This window comes from Bufo gargarizans, chromosome 2 (assembly GCF_014858855.1).
Source record: "Bufo gargarizans isolate SCDJY-AF-19 chromosome 2, ASM1485885v1, whole genome shotgun sequence".
NCBI lineage: Eukaryota > Metazoa > Chordata > Amphibia > Anura > Bufonidae > Bufo > Bufo gargarizans.
This window is the reverse complement of record NC_058081.1, coordinates 331944049-331968161: the sequence shown is the minus strand read 5'-3', so window position 1 is coordinate 331968161 and position 24113 is coordinate 331944049. Positions and strand designations below refer to the sequence as shown.

At 41.3% G+C, this 24113-nt stretch overlaps 1 protein-coding gene across 1 annotated transcript in view; it reads left to right on the top strand.

The window, feature by feature from the left end:
• The window catches only part of NUAK1 (NUAK family kinase 1), a 96809-nt gene that overhangs the window by 37826 nt on the left and 34870 nt on the right, over nt 1-24113 (top strand). Inside the window, exon 2 of the mRNA XM_044280561.1 lies at nt 10822-10942. Coding sequence (XP_044136496.1) covers nt 10822-10942 — 121 coding nt within the window. The remainder of the gene's footprint in view (nt 1-10821; nt 10943-24113) is intronic.

Genomic DNA, 24113 nt, shown 5'->3' with positions numbered 1-24113 from the left:
GGGGGACACATAAGGAAATTGTAGTCAAATGTTTAAATACTTTCAGATGAACAGATTTTTTATTTTTTTTGTGGAAAGAGAATATATCTTGCTTTTAATGTGTGTAGCTAACATCTGGCAAACGTTTGCTTTTTGCATGCTTGAATAGAAAGGAAATCTCATCTTCAATTTAGCTGGGATGTGGTCAGGAATATGACAGTGTTTAAAGGATATATCTTGTGATGTATTGCCATAAGAAGCCTGTACAGATTTGGATGGTTATTTGTTGCAGTGTCTCACTCCACTCCTCCCTTTGTCTGCCTGGCATCTCTCATTAAAATACACTAATGGCTTTGAAGACCACTTTGGAACTGGCACACGTTTTAAGTTTCACCCACAAGCCAAACATACCCTTGTATATATTGAAATGAAATGTTTGAAAGCAAGAATTTAGCTCTCCATAAACTAGACTAGAGGAGACCATGAGAGACGTTATTATGTGGGCATCTGACAGGCTGACAAGGTATCTGGCAAAATTTCTGTACTCAAAATAGCTGTATATCATGCGGTAGAAGGGCACTCCATGTTCCATAGCCATTCGTTTGTTTCATTAAAATGCTTTGTCATTTAGCCGCCTGTCTGTCTGTCCTCTTGGGTGAACCTGTGGTACAGGAAGAGGAAGCTACAAGTGAGTGGCCGCTAACTGACCGATTACAGTAGGACTGCTGTATGTGAGCGAGCAGGTGGTAGTTTATTAGGAATTTACTTACATGATGTGCTTCACTCAATGGTGACAGATTTGCCTGCCTGAGACTTGTTCATCCTGAACAGCCAGCCTACATCAGGGCTCAACATTAATGATGACCTCAAGAAGATGAATGTGATGGAGTTTTGACTGATGATGTTTGCCTGGAGGGCAAAATGCACAATTTGGTGGAATGCTAAAACCTATTTTCAGCAGTCCCATAGAAATGATTGGAGGGTGGCTGTGCAAGCACGGCTGCTCTCTGCTCACTTCAGGGGTCCCAGAGGTGGGACCCGCACCTATCTAATATTGGTGGCTTAGTGCCACCAATATCTCAGATAAGACAACTCCTTTAACTACTGATACAGGATGTGTTTTGTAAGAACATATTTCCAGAAAGGTAGAATGAGGACAGCAGGGGCGGACTGGCCATAGACATTACAGGGAAATTTCCTGGTGGGCCGATGCCCAGGGGGCTGCCTCATGACTGCCGGTTGAGTGCATAAAGATCTGATGCTCTTGGCTTTAATTTAGCATCATTAGGTACACATGCACCGGACCAGCATCACTGTGTAATTTAGTTGTGCTGAAGCAGTATAGTTTGCCACACTGGGGTCTTCTGGAGTGGTATTTTGCTGGCCCCAGCTACGTGTCTCTGCCTACTTGTGTTGGCCCGCCTTCTGTCAATTTGGACCTGCCTACATCACAGGGCCACTTTTAGTTTTTTTTTTCAGGGCCAATTTAGGTTCCCAGTCCTCCCCTGGAGAACAGTAAGGCTCGTCGTACACATCTATTTCTCCTGACCCTTCATACACATATATATTTGGCCAAGTATGCGTGTTTCCTGAAGTAGGAGAGGAGAGACACCACTAGTTTCAGCTTGTCTCCCTGAGAAATGCAACTGCCGATTCTTATCTGTATGGCCAGATAATGGTTGCTGGTAAAAAAAAAAAAAAAAAGTCACAAGTGATTGCCACATTTAAATACAAGAAAAATTCATTTTAAATACGACAAGTCTGTTAGAAAAAAACACTTGCTCCTACGTCAGTCCTGAGAAGAACAATCCTCTGCAAAATATTTGCTTGTCTCTGTATACACTACTTTATATCTACTGTGTGCATTAGACTTGCTTTATGTGACTTTCTTATTTTTGATAGCTGATAAGAAAATAAATAAGTGATTACCGCCTGTGTAGCGATTCTCTACGTGTACCTGCTTGCCCAGCTGTACATGTTGGCGCAGCAGCAGGTTCAGGAACATCACCATTTGTCTGGGAAAGCATTCCCTTACTGACATAAGTAAACACATATTTTAAAGCAATTTACCTGAGATAAGACTTATCTTGGCATTGCCCCAGCAGGCTGTGATCCGTACACCAGCCCATTCTAAACACCACTTATTTCTAAGGTTTCTAGCTCTATAGGTGATTTATTACTCATTCCAGCATCTAAGCGCTCTCTGTGCCCATTGCTATGGAAATGTCCTATGCAATGCAGCTATTTCAACGTGGATTAGTAGTGGCAATGCATACCAACGCTCTGTTGTGACACATATCATTGGCTATCATATGAGAACGAGGTTCCAGGTGCAACGCAACATGTGCCCCCTACCCTTAAAATTATAAGTGAAGCCCTTTTTTTCCCAATCTAGGGTTGGGCATGATTGCTACAAGATTACTGAGCATTTGGCTTCACAATCGGTGTAATACCCAGTGTCAAACTTTAGACGACGTGCACATGGGTGCGGGCTGTCTTGCTGAAATTTGTCACACATTTCTGTGCGTTTCCACATCAAATCCGTATGTCTTACTTGAGGTTTTTGGTGTGGATTTGATGCGGTTTTGCCAGAGACCTCAACCTTGTTTTGAAGAGGAAGAGAAATCTGCACAAAAGAACCAGACACACAGAATTTACCGTACATGCTGCTGGTTTCAAAAATTTGCAGGTCAATTTCCTGCAAAGTGTACATGAAATTTGGAATGCATTAAGCAATGTTTCTTTCCGCACCAGGATCTGTGCAGAAAAAACACTTGTAATCTGCAACACGTCCAGGTAGCCTTCCTTTGGATAGGTCATCAATATCTTATCTGCGGGTTTCTGATACCCGGAACCCCCGTCGATCAGTTGTCTGAAGAGGAGGAGGCACTCCCTACGAGCGCTGCTTCCTCTACATTACACTGCCCATCGTCTCCCCTATAGCGGCAGCGCAGTGTAATTGCTATAGTCAAGTGAATGGAGTAGTACTTGTAATTATACTGCACTTCCGAGAAGAGGCCAGTGTAATGTAGAGGAAGCAACACTCGCAGCTGATTGGTGGGGGTGCCGGGTGTCGGAGCCCTGCAGATCAGATATTGATGATATCATTAGGATAGGTCAGTACTATATACTGCTTGGACAATTATTTTATATTTTTCAGGAGCAGGATATTGGGCCTATTAATATGAGATCAGTGTGGAATCGGATCAACTCGCTGTTCCTCTCCCACAGATCAGCTGACTGAAGAGGCCAAACTGCAGATTGTGATGTTGCTGCAGCCTTTTCATGGTGGGGCTATCTGAACGCCATCTACTTATTAGCAGCAGTGTATAGTATTACAGCTTTGTCCTTTGCAAGTGAATGGGATGAAGCCGCAATATACTGCATGCCACTAATAAGTAGATGCTATACATGTAGAGGACCCAAAGTAAAAAAGCCCTTTCAAATCAATGATTGGTGGGGATCCAACTCTTGGCACACTACCAATCTGATATCTATGGCTATCCTAAATATTGGCCATCAATATCCTAATTCTGGAAAACCCCTTTAATAACCATTTGAAGTCTGGATAACTGCTGGCCTCTTAGAAGATGTCAAGCAGAAAAATGCTAACATTTCATCTTAAGATTCAGTGGTCTGTTAGCATCAGATGAAAGCATTTTGTTTGGTGTAGTTTTACTTTGGAAAAGGATTGAAAGACTTGTCCTCTGTCTGTCAACATAATGTGAAAACTTCGTTTCTGAACCTACAAGTGTTTGCTGCTAAGGGCATTTTGTCAACTGAAAACCTAAGACTTTGCTTAAAGGGGTTTTCCTGGATCCTCAGGATAGGTCATCAATATCAGATTGGCAGGGGTCCGCTGATCAGCTGGTTGAAGAGAAGGCAGCGGTGAGCAGGTGTAACTACAAGCCGTCCCGTTCACTTCAATAGGACGCCTTATTCCTACATACTTGAATACACTTAAAATCCTGGAAAACCTCTTTAAGTCAGGTTCACACTGCCAGATTCAGGTCTGGCAGATTATTGGGGACGAACATTCCTACAAATGCTCGTTCCCAATAGATCTGCACCGCAGATCACCCGATCAGGTGATACAGAAGTTCATGTGGATGCCTAGAAACAATGTGGCTATACGAGGAGGAGTGATAGCAGTAGTCATTGCTCATTCTCATACAGTGGAGGTGATCGCTGCGTGTAAATTCAACTCTTCACTTCCGCTAACGAGCAGGCAATTGTCAGGAAGGAATGCTGTCTTCCTGCCAATTGTGTGCTTGATCCCTGCACTGAAGTGCCGCATAACATATAGCTAATTGGGTGCATGTACTGAGTAGTGCTTGAGATGGGGCTGTGACTTCCTGCTTGGTTAGGGAGACTGTGCTGCCTCATTTAGTATGTGGACACAGAGCTGTTCATAAGGTAAATCTGAGAATCTTACATGGGGCTGAGAGTAATAATTTGAGGAGGAAAGTATATGTTTTTCAATCTGTTTAATTTGTGTCTGTAGCAGACTTAAAGTAAACCTTTCATAGGTAACTGAAAATGAGATCATCAGCCATTTCTACTGACTACATATCCTTGGGATGCAGATTAAGAGTTCATCAATGTGCATTACAATGGGAGTATATACATTTTTTGCTGCTTAAAAGCCATATTTTTCCAGTTATAATTAATGATTTACAGTTGGAAATTGAAGGCACACCTACACATAATCCATTACTTGTTGTAATGCACAAAGAATGTATTTATGAAAGCTCTTATTATATTAACTATATTCTACTTTCAAGTAGAAAGGAAAGCTCCAGCACCAAGCGTGGACGTATAAAAATCCCAATCTTTATTCAGCAATATTCCATAGATATACAGCAATCAGTGGCACCAGCTCCCGCTTAATCCCAGGAAATCAACGCGTTTTGAACAATGGTGTTCTTAGTCATGATCTGATCTTGACTAAGAACACCATTGTTCGAAACGCGTTGATTTCCTGGGATTAAGCGGGGGCTGGTGCCACTGATTGCTGTATATCTATGGAATATTGCTGAATAAAGATTGGGATTTTTATACATCCACGCTTGGTGCTGGAGCTTTCTTTCTACTTGAATTTACCACACGGACTGACTTGGGTCCGCCCCGTGCACCGCTATATTGGACATCGGAGGTGAGCTGGCTTTCTTTCTTTTTCTTATTTTCTACTTTGATTTGTTGAGCCACATTTTCCATCTTATTTACTTTTACTTTAAATGGTTTTTGTATTTCACTTATTGTTCAACTTACTGTAAATCTGTTATTTCATTTCGCGTCCACCTTACATTGTATTAATATAGCATATTAGCCAAGTCGCAGTAGCCTTATAGTAAGGTGACAAAGCAGTTTGGTCACTCTTACTATAAAGGTCACAGAAAAGCAAACACTTTCAGCAAATATATGCAGAAGTGCTGGATGGGTTCTGGAATGCCTTTTAATCCAGTTTAATTTACCACCCACTGACTGAAAAAAAAATCCTGGGCGGTCACGCTATATGTGCAGCTGCCGAGCGGGGAGCCCGATGTCAGTGACAGCAGGGCAGCACCCTAGAGAGAAGTCAGGGACCATTCCTGGGTGTCCTTGCCTTCTAGATCGCTATATACACAACCCCAAAATGGTAGCAATAATATCGTCACCTCGTCCCGCAAAAAACAAGTCCTCACACGAGACTATAGCCATAAAAATGAAAAAATATGGCTCTAAGAAAATGCCAACACAAAAACATGATTAGGTTATCACTCTTAAAAACCCTGACAGAAAATTCCATGTTAGAAAATCCATATGCCGCTCCCTCTCTTCCGAGCCCTGGTGTATCCCTAAATAACAGTTTACAACAAGACTTTGGGGGTTACTGTATTCAGGAGAAAGTGGGTAGCAAATTGTGGGGGGATATTTTCCTGTTATCTTTTGTGAAAAAGAAAGTTTGGGCCTAAAGCACAATTTTCTTGTAAAATAAAAATAAAAATATTTTTCATTTTCACACCCAAGTATTACAAATTCTAGTAAACACCTGTTGAGTGAAGTGCTTGCTACACCCCTTAAAAATTCCTTGGGTGGTGTCGTTTACAAAATGTGGATACCTCTTCGAATTCAACATGGTGCCCAAAGACCATTCCAGCAAAATCTGCCCTACAAAAACCATATGGACTCTCCTTGTATTCTGTGCCCTGTCATGTGCCCATACAACGGTAATACGACCACATACAGGTCCTTCTAAAAAAATTAGCATATTGTGATAAAGTTCATTATTTTCTGTAATGTACTGATAAACATTAGACTTTCATATATTTTAGATTCATTACACACCAACTGAAGTAGTTCAAGCCTTTTATTGTTTTAATATTGATGATTTTGGCATACAGCTCATGAAAACCCAAAATTCCTATCTTAAAAAATTAGCATATCATGAAAAGGTTCTCTAAACGAGCTATTAACCTAATCATCTGAATCAACTAATTAACTCTAAACCCCTGCAAAAGATTCCTGAGGCTTTTAAAAACTCCCAGCCTGGTTCATTACTCAAAACCGCAATCATGGGTAAGACTGCCGACCTGACTGCTGTCCAGAAGGCCATCATTGACACCCTCAAGCAAGAGGGTAAGACACAGAAAGAAATTTCTGAACGAATAGGCTGTTCCCAGAGTGCTGTATCAAGGCACCTCAGTGGGAAGTCTGTGGGAAGGAAAAAGTGTGGCAGAAAACGCTGCACAACGAGAAGAGGTGACCGGACCCTGAGGAAGATTGTGGAGAAGGACCGATTCCAGACCTTGGGGGATCTGCGGAAGCAGTGGACTGAGTCTGGAATAGAAACATCCAGAGCCACCGTGTGCAGGAAATGGGCTACAGGTGCCGCATTCTCCAGGTCAAGCCACTTTTGAACCAGAAACAGCGGCAGAAGCGCCTGACCTGGGCTACAGAGAAGTAGCACTGGACTGTTGCTCAGTGGTCCAAAGTACTTTTTTCGGATGAAAGTAAATTTTGCATGTCATTCGGAAATCAAGGTGCCAGAGTCTGGAGGAAGACTGGGGAGAGGGAAATGCCAAATTGCCTGAAGTCCAGTGTCAAGTACCCACAGTCAGTGATGGTCTGGGGTGCCATGTCAGCTGCTGGTGTTGGTCCACTGTGTTTTATCAAGGGCAGGGCCAATGCAGCTAGCTATCAGGAGATTTTGGAGCACTTCATGCTTCCATCTGCTGAAAAGCTGTATGGAGATGAAGATTTCATTTTTCAGCACGACCTGGCACCTGCTCACAGTGCCAAAACCACTGGTAAATGGTTTACTGACCATGGTATTACTGTGCTCAATTGGCCTGCCAACTCTCCTGACCTGAACCCCATAGAGAATCTGTGGGATATTGGGAAGAGAAAGTTGAGAGACGCAAGACCCAACACTCTGGATGAGCTTAAGGCCGCTATCGAAGCATCCTGGGCCTCCATAACACCTCAGCAGTGCCACAGGCTGATTGCCTCCATGCCACGCCGCATTGAAGCAGTCATTTCTGCAAAAGGATTCCCGACCAAGTATTGAGTGCATAACTGAACATAATTATTTGAAGGTTGACTTTTTTTTGTATTAAAAACACTTTTCTTTTATTGGTCGGATGAAATATGCTAATTTTTTTAGATAGGAATTTTGGGTTTTCATGAGCTGTATGCCAAAATCATCAATATTAAAACAATAAAAGGCTTGAACTACTTCAGTTGTGTGTAATGAATCTAAAATATATGAAAGTCTAATGTTTATCAGTACATTACAGAAAATAATGAACTTTATCACAATATGCTAATTTTTTTAGAAGGACCTGTATAGGGTGTTTAGGCAAACTGCAGAATCAAGGTAATAAATATTGAGGTTTGTTTTGTTGTTAACCCTTAAATGTGTTCCAGGAAAAAAATGTCACCTCTATTTTGCTTTAATTCCTATGGAATACCTAAGGGTAAACAACATTTCTAAAACCAGTTTTTAATAGTTTGAGGGGTGTCGTTTCTAAAATGGGGTCATTTATGGGTTGGTTCTATTATGTAAGCCCCACAAAGTGACTTCAGAACTGAACTGGTCCTTAAAAAAGTTGACTTTGGAAATGTTCCTAAAAATTTTAAAAATTGCTTCTAAAAGTCTAAACCTTCTAACGTCCTAAAATAAAAAAATTACATTACCAAAATGATGCCAACATAAAGTAGACATATGGGGAATGTTAATTAGTGAATATTTTATGAGGCATCACTATCTGTCTTAAAAGCAGAGATTCAAATTTAGAAAACAGTGATTGTTTTTGAATTTTCATAAACTTTTCGATTTTTTTTTTTATAAAGAAAGGTAAAACATATTGACTCAAATTTACCATTATCATAAAGTACAATGTGTCACGAGAAAACAATCTCTGAATGGCTTGGATAAGTAAAAGTGTTTCAAAGTTATTACCACATAAAGTGACACATGTCAGATTTGCTAAATTAGGCCTGGTCAGGAAGGGGGTAAATGGCCTCGTCTGGAAGTGGTTAAGGTTTGTTCACTCTTTAAAATGCAGCTTCCAAGATGATGAATTTGGCAATGTCTCAGCTGCCTGTTCTTTCAATGGGAGGTTGATTGCCACCATTTGAATTGAAAGAAAGGTGAGGTAGAGACTGTATATTTCTTGGAAATATTTAATCTTATTTTTGATATGGACTTAGCTTACTCTTGTCAGCCTGCCGTTCCATGGATGTCAGTACCTTGTCTCTTACCTTTTTTTACTTTTGTCTTCTCCATTGTAACGTACTGTACATTTGAAGAAAACTAAAGCTATGTTAATCGCATTGCATAACTGTTGATCTGGCTCCCCCCCCCCCCCCCCCCCCCCCATACACATTCACTCCATAGTTCCCAAAATTATTGAGGTCAAGGAACTTCAGACCAACTTCACACCCCAATGCCAAACCCTAACCCATTCTTTATTAACAGCTTGTTTTCAGACAATGATGGCCATGCCATCCATAGTAATGTCACCACAGCATATCACAATTGGCCTTTAAGGCCAGGTGAAGTGCTCTCAGCAAATACCAGCTAAAAATTACAGATTTGTAAAAAAAAAAAGAAAAATTAGGAACATCCCAACCTCTGCAGTGCCCCCAGTATATTAAACGCCCCCCACAGTGCAGTGCACCAAGTATAAATAATACCCACCATATTGCCCCCAATATCTACTATGGGCCTCTGTACTGCCCCAAAGATCTATAATGCCCCCATATTGGCTCCAGCATATATAATACTCACCTCATCCACTTGAACGCGAGCGAACACTCGCTCTGCACTGGAGGGAGCAGGACCTGACGCTCCCACCGTTGTGACTACATATGTAAAAAGGCACTTTTACCTGTTTTTAACGGCCATTAGATGGATGCACTCCTGTCTAAACAGCTGTTAAAAACAGGTCCATTGATTTCAGTGGGGTCCGCCTGGCCGCAAAGACAGACAAGAATTGGACAGTTCCTATTTTTTGATGGCCACTATTGACTGCTTGTTAAAAAAAAGTGTCCATCTGAATTGCCCCATAGACTTCTACTAGTTCTGAAAATGGCCGTGTTTCCTGTTCGTTTGAATATAGCCTAACACGCTGGTGCTGTCTGCCTTCACTTGGTTGACAGTCCATTTTGCTTGTAGAAAGAACAGGAAAAATGTCCTTGCTTTCTTCATTATACTTCTTGCTGAAATATTCCAGTGGATTTTGGAAGGTTGTTAAAGGATATTTATTAGGTACTAAAACGTCAATGCGTTATGAGATTATACCAGTATCTTCTTCAGAACAATGTATCAAGTCATGGATGTGCCAAACTTTCTACAAACATGGGGGAGTATGGGTGGTCCCCTTACTGATCTAGTATGACTAGTGTATAGGTGATAAATGCTTCTGGCTAGAATACAACGTTAATTCCAGAATAAAGATCATGATCCCCTCATCACTCTCCAGAATTAATTCAGACCACAGACTCTAGACTTGAACCCCTGAAAATAATTCAGAATACAAAAGTCAGGCTCCAATATACTTCTGCACTTATCTGCACAAGCAACCGGAGGACACAGGTCACTCACTCCTGCATGTGCGGTGTAAACTGTAGGCCATTACCAGAAAACAATATGCAAACAATCTTAGGCTATGGTGGACATATCTTTTGGGTACTAGATACTTAGACGGGTTTTGAATCTTTTATTTTCTTTTTAAATCCCTGGGACCATCGTTGCAGGACCTTGGTGAGTGTGACAGTGTATAGTATGTCTGTTGTATGTACCTGTCTCTTTGGGCTCATAGAGATCAATGGATGTGGTGGTGATGAATGTGATCAATGGTTGTGCGTTGTGTGTTAGGTCGAGCACCATTGACTTACTAGAGAGTCACTCCAGCCATGTAACTATCCCTGCTCTTTCAGTCCCTGTGAGAAAAGTGAATCACAAATGTTTCTCATTGTTATCCATTTATACCAATATCTATGCAAATTATCATGGTAGACTATATCATCAGATAACCTCAGACATGGACAACCACCAAGGAAAATACGACCTTCTGATCTGAATTATTCTTCCATCTCGTTCATGAGTTATGTGGTTTAGATGCGGTTTCTCTGTGTTTGTCTGTATAGAACATTGTATATAATGTTGGATCATTTCTTAGTAATTTTCACATTTGAGGAATATTCTTAGAGGAGGTCTTTTAGTTTTGGTCTGATCCATTTGCTGTGTATCTATTGCCAGCAAACAACATCTGTGTTGACTTTTGAGCAGTTCTAATTGTTGCCTAACATCTGTTTCAGTTCCCAAAGTAACGCTTATTGTTTGAAATATTCTAGGTTGCCATAAAATCTATCCGTAAGGACAAAATAAGAGATGAGCAAGATATGGTACACATCAGACGAGAGATTGAAATAATGTCATCACTCAGCCATCCGCATATCATAAGTATATATGAAGGTAATATTTTGCTTTAAATCATGTGAAATATGTGTGGTCCAATCACCCACGATCACTTGTTAGCCGTTCTTGTGCTTGCATGGGATAAATCTTATTAAAATGATGTGTGGCATTGTAGGACACGTTCATATAAAGTACTCAGGACAGTCTTAAAGGGAACCTGTCATCAACTTTATGCTGACCTTGATGAGGGCAGCATAAAATAGTGACAGAAATGCAGATTTTAGCGGTGGGTCCCTCATGAGCTAAAAGTAAGTGGTTGCTGAGAACCAGCATCATAATCACTTACAGCCCAGGCCTGGAAAAGAGTCAAATCTACCTGAGAAGAGTCATGGTTATCCATAATCTCCTGCCCATCTGCTGATGACTGGCAGTTCTCTCCTGGAGAGAAAGGGAGAAAACTAGGTAGAAGACTGTCAGTCATCAGCAGGTGGCAGGAGAGCAGGGATTCATGAATAACCATGACTCTTCTCCGGTGGCCGTGACTCTTCTCCAGGCCCAGTCTGCTATGATTGTGATGTTGGTTCTCGGCAACCGATTACTTTTAACTTATAAATGACCGACCGCTGAAATCAACTCAGCTGTCTCTACTTTATTCTGCCGTCAGTATGGACAGCATAAAGTTAATGACAGGTTCCCTTTAAGGCACTGAGTGGGTTTAAGGGTACTTTCACACTAGCGTTTTTCTTTTCCGGCATAGAGTTCCGTCCTAGGGGCTCAATACTGGAAAACTGATCCGTTTTATCCTAATGCATTCTGAATGGAGAGCAATTTGTTCAGGATGCATCAGGATGTCTTCAGTTCAGAGTCTTTTAGACTTTTCAGGACGGAGATAATACCGCAGCAAAAAAACTGAACACTTGCCTGAATGCCGGATCCAGCATTTTTTTCCATAGGAATGTATTAGTGCCAGATCCGGCATTTAAATTGCCGCATTGACAGATCCGGTATTCCGGTCTGTGCATGCACGGACCTTTAAAAATGTGAAAAAAATAAATACCGTATCCGTTTTTCCAGATGACACTGGAAAAACTGATCTGGTATTGCAATGCATTTTTCTGACTGATACAAGATAATAAAAAGTTATGGCAGTGGAAGACGAAAACAACTAATACTCTCCTGTTAGATCCCACCCCTGCTCCATGCTAGTCTTCTGTTACCTGGTTGCAACAATGATGTGACTGATGTCTGCTCAGATATTTCTCTGACCTCTGACAGGCCCTTTTACTACCACACCTACCCAGATCTTACGCCTGCATTTTTCAGGTAATCTAAATTTCATACTCTTGTCTAGTACAGATTCACTCTTCCCTACTGTATGCCATCATCTGGGATTGTACTGTATGTAATGTGCAGGCAAGTAATCTATGAATCAATCCACGTACACCCGATTTTAGTCACCCACAGTTTACCTCGCTATGTAATTTAAGGGGCATCTGTCAGCAGATTTCTACCTATGATACTGGCTGACCTGTTACATGTGCACTTGGCAGCCAAAGGCACCTGTGTTGATTCCATGATCTTATGGGCTTGCATTGCTGAGAAAAATGTTTTAATAAATGCAAATGAGCCTCTAGGAGCAACGGGGGTCTTGCTGTTACACCTAGAGGCTCTGCTCTCTCTGCTGCGCCCTCTGCTCTTTGATTTACAGGGCCAGGCAGTGAAAATGTCATTACACCTGACCTGTCAATAAAAGTGCAGAGGGTGCAGCAGATGCAGAGAGAGCAGAGCCTCTAGGTGTAACATCATCGCCACTATTGCTCCTAGAGGCTCATTTGCATATATTAAAACATAATTTTTCTAAGCAATGCAGGCACATATGAACATGGGACAAACACAAATTCCCTCAAATGTTAAGCGCACATGCAACTAGTCAGCCAGTTTCATCTGTCAAATCTGCTGACAGATGCCCTTTAATAACTGTATTTGAGTGTTTCCTCATTGAAGTGAACTTGGAAACGTTATGCTTTATGGACTGCTAACCTTTTGGATATATGGAGTGCCAGTAAGCAATACCTTCATGTATTATTTCATTTCCAACTCATAGTACTCATTCTCATCTCCATCTGTTGTATCCCACTAAATCTCTAGCCAGATCCCTTTATCACATGGTCTACTGTTCATATGAATGTAGCATACTGTCGATGGATCACTTGATCTGCTGTTCATATGAATGTAAGATACTCTCGATGGATCACATGGTCTACTGTTCATATGAATGTAGGATACTGTCGATGGATCACATGGTCTACTGTTCATATGAATGTAGGATACTGTGGATGGATCACATGGTCTACTGTTCATATGAATGTAGGATACTGTCGCTGGATCACAAGGTCTACTGTTTATATGAATGTAGGATTCTGTTGATGGATCACATGGTCTACTGTTCATATGAATGTAGGATACTATTGTTGGATCACATAGTCTACTGTTCATATGAATGTAGGATACTGTCGATTGATCACATGGTCTACTGTTCATATGAATGTAGGATACTGTCGATGGATCACATGGTCTACTGTTCATATAAATGTAGGATACTGTCGATAGATCACATGGTCTACTGTTCATATGAATGTAGGATACTGTCGATAGATCACAGGGTCTACTGTTCATATGAATGTAGGATACTGTTGATGGATCATATGGTCTACTGTTCATATGAATGTAGGATACTGTCGATGGATCACATGGTCTACTGTTCATATGAATGTAGGATACTGTCGATAGATCACATGGTCTACTGTTCATATGAATGTAGGATACTGTTGATGGATCACATGGTCTACTGTTCATATGAATGTAGGATACTGTCGATGGATCACATGGTCTACTGTTCATATGAATGTAGGATACTGTCGCTGGATCACAAGGTCTACTGTTCATATGAATGTAGGATTCTGTTGATGGATCACATGGTCTACTGTTCATATGAATGTAGGATACTGTTGATGGATCACATGGTCTACTGTGTTCATATGAATGTAGGATACTGTCGCTGGATCACATGGTCTACTGTTCATATGAATGTAGGATACTGTTGCTGGATCACAAGGTCTACTGTTTATATGAATGTAGGATTCTGTTGATGGATCACATGGTCTACTGTTCATATGAATGTAGGATACTGTTGGATCACATGGTCTACTGTTCATATGAATGTAGGATACTATTGTTGGATCACATAGTCTACTGTTCATATGAATGTAGGATACTGTCGATGGATCATATGGTCTACTGTTCATATGAATGTAGAATACTGTCGATGGATCACATGGTCTACTATTCATATGAATGTAGGATACTGTTGATAGATCTCATGGTCTACTGTTCATATGAATGTAGGATAGTGTCGATAGATCACATGGTCTACTGTTCATATAAATGTAGGATACTGTCGATGGATCACATGGTCTACTATTCATATGAATGTAGGATACTGTTGATAGATCACATGGTCTACTGTTCATATGAATGTAGGATAGTGTCGATAGATCACATGGTCTACTGTTCATATGAATGTAGGATACTGTCGATGGATCACATGGTCTACTGTTCATATGAATGTAGGTTACTATCGATGGATCACATGGTCTACTGTTCATATGAATGTAGGTTACTATCGATGGATCACATGGTCTACTGTTCATATGAATGTAGGATACTGTCGATGGATCACATGGTCTACTGTTCATATGAATGTAGGTTACTATCGATGGATCACATGGTCTACTGTTCATATGAATGTAGGTTACTATCGATGGATCACATGGTCTACTGTTCATATGAATGTAGGATACTGTCGATGGATCACATGGTCTACTGTTCATATGAATGTAGGATACTGTCGATGGATCACATGGTCTACTGTTCATATGAATGTAGGATACTGTTGATGGATCACATGGTCTACTGTTCATATGAATGTAGGGTACTATTGATGGATATACGTTTGTATATCTGAAGTTTGAAAGCATTATAGACAAACCTGGGGGGGAGGGGAATCAACTTCGGCATCTATACTGTTGTTTGATTATTCTTGTAGCATACAACTTCAAGTGGGAACAATGGAGGGGACAGTCCCGTGTTTGAGAGGGATATCCTTCTGTCCAACAAAAGCAAGAGCAATTGAAAAGAATGGTTAAAGGAGTTTTTCAACTTCAACATGTTTTTTTAAATTACCCCTCCCCCAACAAGCTGTGCATTACATGTTTTGCACATTATTTTGATGAATGCTGTGTAAGTAAAAATGGGACCTATTATAATGGTATTACAGGAAGTGCCTGATGACTCCTGTAATAACCCTGCAGAGCAGCTAGTAGAATAAATATATAATAAATATATCAAATAAATTGAATAAAGGCACAGTTTATGGAAGCCTGTATCCTCCATGCTGACAGTGCTGTGATACCGTAGTTTGTTAACGGGTCTTGAGTTGACACATGTGGGCATAACATCTTTGGGATACAATCTGCTGTTTTGTGGTCCACAAATCGCAGATCCGCAAAATTGCATGCAGCCCATGTGTGATCAGCATTTTCTTTTTGCCGACCCATTGAAGTCTGCATTTTACGGACACATTTTAGCTTTTTTCAGAATGGACATATGATGCAGATAGCACGTGCATAATCCATGTTCTTTCTTTATCTATTATGTCCGTTCCACAAAGATAGATAGAACATGTCCCATACTTGGCCACTGAAGTGAATGGGTCCGCAATAAATGCATATGCGACATGTACATTATCTGTATTTTGTGGATCTGCAATTTGTGTACTGTAAAATACATACAGTCGTGTGCGAAACGCCTTAATGTGTTCCCCAAACTGGATCTTTACATTGTATATGATTATATAATCAGGCACTTTCATTTTTTTCTGTAAACTTATATAATCTGAACTTTGCAAAAAACATCCAGTAAGAAATAAATACATTTTACCATCAGTTTCAGAGACTGGACCTGGCTGTCCCAAAGTAACCTAAAATGTTACTGCCAAGAAATGATATTGTTGCTCCAGATGGGAAAGTGAAAGAAGTTGAAAGGATCACACAAGTAAATCATCTAGAGGGTTCCTTGTAGTTTATGTGAGGCTACCCCTTATCAGCTGAGGAAGGCAGCAGCCAGGACGAGAGGACCGGAGTGTGGTGTGTGCATTGTGTCACAATAGGAGCAGGCTGGGAGTAGAACTGCAGAAAAGCGTTGTGGGCAAAAATAAAAGGGAAGTGTAGAAACAAGCCGTGCGTACAATGGTCTCTTGAAAAATGATGATTGAAGTCCACACCCTAGTCCAAGGGCAGCACTTGCCAAGTGCATGAAGCCAAGTAGAAACACCTAATGGGGATTTCCTTTCACTCTGGAGGAAAACCAGAATCTGCTGAATAGACTGTTGAAATACATGCCGGGCAAATTCATACAGAATTATAGAAAATCTGAGTGACAGATCTGTTGGGAGAATTACTGAAGTGCTGCCAAATAATTAACAACTGACCTCACACTGTCCAAGGGAAGGAAGTCTATGGCTAGTCCCTTGCAGTTGACACATACTGAACCCTGCGTGGACACATATTCTGACAACTGTAAAAGAAAAACTGTCTTTGTTGCCCATAGCAACCAAAAACAGCACAGCTTACATTTTCCAAGAGCAGAATATGAAATGAAATATGAGCTTTGATTGGTTGCTATGGGCCACAGACAGCCTTTCTTTTAGATGGTTTAATAAATCTCACGAATCGGACATACCTAAAGAAATGCCCAACAGGAGGACTACTACCTGGAGGTTTATCTGTTAATTCAGCAATATCTGGACCTAGACAACTCATATGCTCACAATTCATGTTTTAACAATTTAAAGGAGCACCTACAGTGCCTTGAAAAAGTATTCTTAACCCTTCAACTTGAAGATTCAGCCCCTTGTACTCTGATGCCCCTAAATATAATCCAGTGTGACCAATTGCCTTCAGAAGTCACCTAATTAGTAACTAGTCCACCAGTGTGGAATTTATTCTCAGCATAACTCCAAAGTCCCGTTGAGAATCTGTGGCTTGACTTGAAAATTGCTGTTTACAGAGTTTGAAAAGAAGAATGGGGAAAATTTCAGCCTCTAGGTATGCAAAGCTGGTAAAGACATACCCCCAAAGACTTGCAGCTATAATTTGCAGCTAAAGGTGGCCTAGGGGGGCTTAATACAAATGCATGCCACACTTCAAATTTTTGAAAATGATATATCATTTTCTTTTCACTTCACACATACTTGCTACCTTGTGTTTGTCTATCACATGAAATTCCAGTAAAATACATTAAAGTATGTGGGTGTGACGTGAAAAAATGTGGAAAAGTTCAAAGGGTATGGATACTCTTTCAAGGCACTGTATAATGTCGGTCCTAATGTCCTAGTAACAAAATCAGCCACAGTAACCCATATTGATAGCTACAACATGGTGTGCTATTTTGTCCCATGTTTATTTTTGTTTCTTCTTCCCCCACATTCCAAGAGCCAAGTGAACTATAGCTTTGAATGGTACCATATAGTGGGGTGCTTACAGCCTTCTGATCACTTTCATTCAGTTTTTTGGAGGAGACAGGGTGACCCAAAAATAGCAAATCGTGGCCATACCAATTATATTTCTTTTTTTTATTGTTTATTTTTATATGTAAAATTGGGAAAGGGGAATGATTTGAATGTTTTACATTTTATTTTTATTTTTTTAAAACTTTTTACACAGTTGGGGGGGGTTGAACTTGTGATCCTCTGATCGCTTGTCTCACAGAATGCAGTCGGTACTATTGCGGTCTATGGTATTCTGAGACACTACCTGCTGAGCTGTGCCTTGGGAAAGGCTTTGCAGGCAGTTAATCATGACAAGCATAGGAACCTTCAGAAGGGCCCAGGCATTCATAATAACTGATGCCATGGTTGCTATTGACAGTGGCATCTGAATGGTTAAATGACTGAGTTTGACGTCATCTCCGATCCTGGCCATTGCAGCCAGGTGCCTGCTATATTATACAGTTGCCACCCGCCATGTGTAGAGCAAGCTCAATGTGTGAGCTCGCGCCATACAGCCCCATTAAGCATAATCACGTATATGTATGTGATTATGCATGATAGGACTAAGGAGCCTTTGATGCAGAAGTAAATGAAGCCATAGCAGTGTAGTGATTAATGTCACACCTCCCTCAGCACGACCTGTGAAGAGAGCTATACTTACCTTCTCCTAGGGTTGCCACCTTTTCGAACAAAAACATACCGGCCAAGTATAAACAGGTAAAAAGGATCTGTAAGGGCGTGGTGTGACTTGACATGGAGTTTGATTTTAAACCAGTGGTTTGGTCATACTTTGAAGTTTTAGGCCATTTAAAAACTCATGTTTTCCTGTCATTTTAAAATATAATGCAGCCAAAAATGTAGAGGAAAACATAACATCCTGACTACACCAGGATGTCCTGGCTGAGCTGCTCATCAAGGACATGCTGGTGCTGTGTAGTCAGGGTTTTATATTTGTCTCAATCAGTTTGGGCTGCACAGGCAGCTGAGCTATCAGTGCTGTATATCTACATTATTACTTGGCCCATCAGCACTATGATTAGCCCCATGCCCACATGCCGATAACAAATCGGGAACAAGGATCGCGCTGCTGTCAGCACGATCCGTGTTCCCTCAGCAGCACAGGGGAGAAGGAAGTAGTGTCTCCCTCCTCCCTGTTCCGCCGCTGCCACCAATGAAAGGAGAGAGGAGTAGAGGAGGGGAGGGGCTGTGGCAATTGCGTCACCAATGAAGTTAACTCACTCATTCATTCAAATTCAACAGAAGGCGGGAGCTGGCTGCAGAATCCTATAGCCCCACCCGACCTCTATGACAAGTAGCTGCGATCCGCGGCAGTTAACCCCTGCCTCACCTAAGGTGTTAACTGCCGCGGATCACAGCTACCGCTCATAGAAGTCGGGTGCGGCTATATGATTCTGCAGCCAGCACCCGCCTCCTGTATATGAATAAATGGGCGAGTTATCTTCATTGGTGGCGCAGTGCGCCCCCCCCCCAAACCCCAGTATTAAAAACATTGGTGGCGCAGTGCGCCCTCCCCCCCCACCCAACCCCAGTATTAAAAACATTGGTGGTACAGTACGCCCCACCCACCCAAGACCCCCAGTATTAATCATTGGTGGCAGTGGCCACAGGGTCCCCTCCTCCTCATTGGTGGCAGTGGCAGCCCCAGCAGTGTAACCATGGCAGCCAGGACGCTATTGAAGCCCCGTCTGCCATAGTCAGCTCCCTGCTGCCGTGTGCACAAAGCACACGGCAGCAGGGACAGTGTTAAGTCCTATTCACCCTAATAGAGATCTATTAGGGTGAATAGGACAAGGGTTCTAGCCCCTAAGGGGGCTAAAAGTTAGTGTAAAAAATAAATAAAAATGTATAAATGAAAAAGAAAGATTTACAAAAAATAAAGCTACACGGTAACAATAAACATGTTCATGTTCAGCATATTTGTGTAGGAATTTTTTAGTTTTTTCAAAAATGAAAATGCACAGAATATCGGTATAAATTATCAGCTATCGGCCTGAAAGTTTGCAGATTATCGGTATCAGCTCTAAAAAACAATATCGGTCGATCCCTAATCACAGTTATCTAGTCTGCCTTTGCAGCCCAGACTTGACGTGGACTGATTAAAGGGAACCTGTCACCCTGATTTTGTGTATAGAGCTGAGGACATGGGCTGCTAGATGGCCGCTAGCACATCCGCAATACCCAGTCCCCATGGCTATGTGTGCTTTTATTGTGTCAAAAAAACGATTTTATAGATATGTAAATGAGGCTATTAACGTTTCCAGAGCCCAGCAACGCCCACTGTGAAGGATCCCAGCACCGCCCTGCATACTCCGAATCTCCTCCTTGCTCCCCGACGTCACAAAGGTAGAGCGCTGTAATCTCGCGATGCGATTTAGCGTAGGACAAAGAAGAGCATCAGAGCATGAACTGCTCCGATGCTCAAGTCAGGGGGGCTGCCTGGGTTAACATGGAGGTATGTCCCTTTAAGTGTTTACAACAGGGGTTAGGAACCTTTGGAACTTATGTTGTTGTGGAACTAAAACTCCCAGCATGCTCACTTATCTCTATGGCAGTTCAGGGAATGGTTGAGCAGTAGTACATGCTGGGAATTGTAGTTTCACAACAGCAGAAGTTCTGGAGATTGCTGGCCCCTTTATTATTAAAGGGGTTATCCGATTTCAGAAATATCCCCCCCCATGTGCCGGGCCCCTCACAGGTAATATACTTAACCCGCTCCCTGTGCTGCTCCTGGTCCCCGCACCGCCGCCGCTGCTTCTCCCTGTGCACCGCTGAAAACATCCGGTGTCGGGAGTGAGCAGCCAATGGCATGTGGGAACGGGGACAAGCCTCCCTAGTGTCACCCGCAATGCTAGGAAGGCTCATCCCCGTCCCCGCCTGACATTGGCTGCTCCCCCCCCCGACACCGGATGTTTTCATCCTTGTACAGGGAGAAGCAGCAGCGGCGGTGCGGGGACCAGGAGCAGCACAGGGAGCTGGTTAAGTATATTACCTGGGATGGGCCCAGCACATTGGGGGGCTGTTTCTGAAATCGGATAATCCCTTTATGCCTCTTTAAGTTCTTGTGTAACTTTACCCAAAGTGTAACACATAAAGAGTTTATAACATTATTGACGAATGTACACACAGCGATGTCTTAATAGATGTGTTACTCTGGTCCCAGAACCCTTACATAACACATCTGATTTCACTTTTCATTGTGTGTGGTTTGTTTAAACAAATATTCCCATAAAAGAGGTAATTTACACAGAGTTTTTAGAAATTTATGTCTAAAGAAAAAATAATAAAACATGGATAGCCTTAACTCCAGTTTAACCCATTTTACACTGTCATTTTTATACCATAAATGTATTTTCACATGTTGTGTTATTTAGTGAGTTACATCTTTAATTAGGAAAAAAAAAAACACAGGATCATCAAGTTCAGATTACTATTTTAAGATGTATTTATGCTTTTTGGGGCTTTTGATTTTATTCAAATTTGCATTAAAGGGGCTATCTGGGAATTAATATTGATGACCTATCCTAAGCTGTTAGAAGAGGCCAGGCACTCCGTGACCGCTATGGTCTCTTCTTAGGCCATGTGACATCACTGTGCATCAGTCACATGGTCTAGTTGCAGCTCAGTCACTTTCAAGTCAGTGGGCTGAGGTGCAATACTAAGCACTGCCACAATACGATGTACGGCGCTGTGCTTGGAAAACTACTGGGAACCGGCTGCGCTCACCAGAGCTCCCGGACACAGCTGATTGGCAACAGTACATAGACTTGGACCTGCGCCAATGTGATAATGATTACCTATCCCAAGGATGTTGAGTGAATCAAAGTATCCAAAGTGGACTTCGATACGAATTTCAGGGAAAATTCTATTTGCCGCAAAGCCGAATTTCCTCATGCTTCGTGGTAATAAATGATTTTTTTCTGAAATGGCATAAATAAAAAATACATACTCATCTCATCCGTTAGAGCATGAATTGATAGGATAGGTCATCAATATCAGATCGGTGGGGGTCCGATACCCAGCACCCCCACCGATTAGCTAGTTAAATAGAAGGCCGCGCACTATGCAAGCGCAGCCTTTCTATCACTGTTTACGGCTCCTTCCTACTCCAGTCTATATACTACAGAGCTGTCCCATAAAAGTGAATGTTACAGCTTGTAATTACACCTGCTCGCCACTGCAATGTCAATGGCGAGCAGGTAAACAATGAAGAGAAGGCTGCGGACAAGAATAGGACATTCTCTATCTTTTTTGCGGGGCCAGGAAAGGGAACAACGGATACAGACAGCAAACGGTGTGCTGTCTGCATATTTTGTGGCCCCCGTTGAAATGAAGGGGTCCTCACCCGTTGTGGAACAGATGGGGACTCATTCGTACGGTCATCTGAATGAACCTTTAGTATTAGACATTTCTAATAAAATTGTTTAGTTTGGAGCTCTCAATAGTGAGATACATTTATTGTATGGTTATGGTTATCATAAGACCATTTTCATTAAAAATGTCATGATTCTTTAAGACTACATTTCAATAGTATAAAGAGGCTTACTATATTAGTGATAGCATTTTGTAACCCAGTCCGAGCACATTTATTTCCAGAAGTAACTGGAAGAGATAGACCCTCACTCTCAGTCTGGAGAAATTCCATCCACTCAGCAAGACAGAAGTTGGCAATTGGCTTTGTACAGCTGGGAGGAAAATACTGTTGAAGTGACTTAAAACATCTTGAATAGTAGTGAACAGCTAGAGCTGACTTTGCCAGAATCTTACTTCGGAGAGTATAAATTTAGTCTGAAGAAAGTGCTTCTTTCATGAAAATCCTTAGCACTACATGTCGAGACTAAGAATACCAAGGGCAATTTATTCATGGTCCAGTGATCTACAGTCTTGAAATACTGTTATATAAAATGTCCTTATCATGTCTATATTTGGGTTAGTTTTGTTTTTGTGTTTTTATCGCCCAATCTAATGTATGCACAGTAATCTATTTCCTGAAGGGAGATTTTTTGGTAGGATCATCTCCAACTCAGGTAGACTTTCTTCCCATACAAGATGTGATGCACAGCATTTAGACTGTTAAGAAGAGTTGGCCTGAAACGCACGCTGCCTTTCTTCCCAACAAGACAAGGAAAGGGTTGGCTGAATGTAATCTGGATGGTTCATCCTTATCTTTATCATTTTTAAGTGTCTTTGATGTATGTATTTTAGATTTTTAAAGAATCATTAAGAGAACATATGTTTCCATTTAATTGTTCTGTGAGTCTTTTCTAGGAGGTTTGTAGGTAGTTGCTAATGGTGGAACCTCTTACCAGGTTGGTTACATTCCTTCTTACCAGAATTCCAGAGGAGCATGTAGGGCCTACAAGCTTCCTCACACCGATGAATGCATTCTCAAAAAGTAAAGATAGTACCCCCCAAACCCTCCTCTTAGATAGAAGTTTTAAACACTGCTGACTTTTTGCCAGACAATGATAATCTCTCTTTGATCTGATAAAGCTTTTTGTTGTTAGATTTTACTAATCTAATGATCATCCACAGGACCCCCAGTGACCCCATATCTATCCCCTAAAGATTAGTTATCAGATCAGCAAGGGACCAAGTTCTGGCAATAAAAAAATCTGATTGTTGGGGCTCAAAGTCCTGAGGCACAACCGATCTGCTGTTTTAATTGCAGGAAGTCGTCCCTTGCCAATCTGATATTGAAAACCTACCCTAAGTATAGGTCATTAGTAGGCAAGTTATGGAAAACCTCTTTAATCTATGGATCCAGGAAAAAAGATAGGGACCAAACACCAAGAACCATGCCTGTCTGTCCTAGAGATTAAGGAGTGTGGTGGTGTTAACCAGTGCCAGATGAAGCCCCTTGTTAATCTTAACTATGGAGCCGCTCATCAGATTTTCTTCATGGTCATTCCACAAACCTAGTGATTAACAATATTTCCATATGGACAAGGTCATCAAGTATAGATAACGTAAGGGATGTTACACCACGACATGGTAAGATAATATAGAATATAACTTTGTAAATGTAATTTTCATCAGTTTTCTAGGGGATGCAATTGTTTACAAGGTGGATCCTGAAGAGTGATTCATTTACTCTAGCATTGAGTCCCTTCTCAATACATTTCTCCGTTTCTGTTTCTTTCATACATAAGGAAGTAGAAAAATGTGTAGACTTACATTTTTAGGTCAAACGTTCTTTTTTTTTTTTCATTTCGCCTTTCATGTTATAAAAAGCATTAGACTGGTTTTACAAATTATGAGAACCATTATATATTCCCACCGAGCATACTGGAATGAGGTGACCTTACGTGGAGAAGAAAATGAGCTGAAAAACAAATAATGAAACGATCAGCAGACTCAATAAATCTGGCATCATTTTACCTTTCAATTAGACTGCTTCTAATTAATTTCCTGTCTGGCTGAGCAGTGACGTCAGAGAGTGCTAAACTTCTCATTGTTTTCCTTTGATAGCACCCTGAACTTAAACCTTGTCATCTCATGGAGGATATTGGCATTAAATCAAGAACTTAATCCTTCTGTTGCATTCCACCGATCCTAGATTTCCTTACATACTTATTCTACACCTATGTGATTAGTTCACCA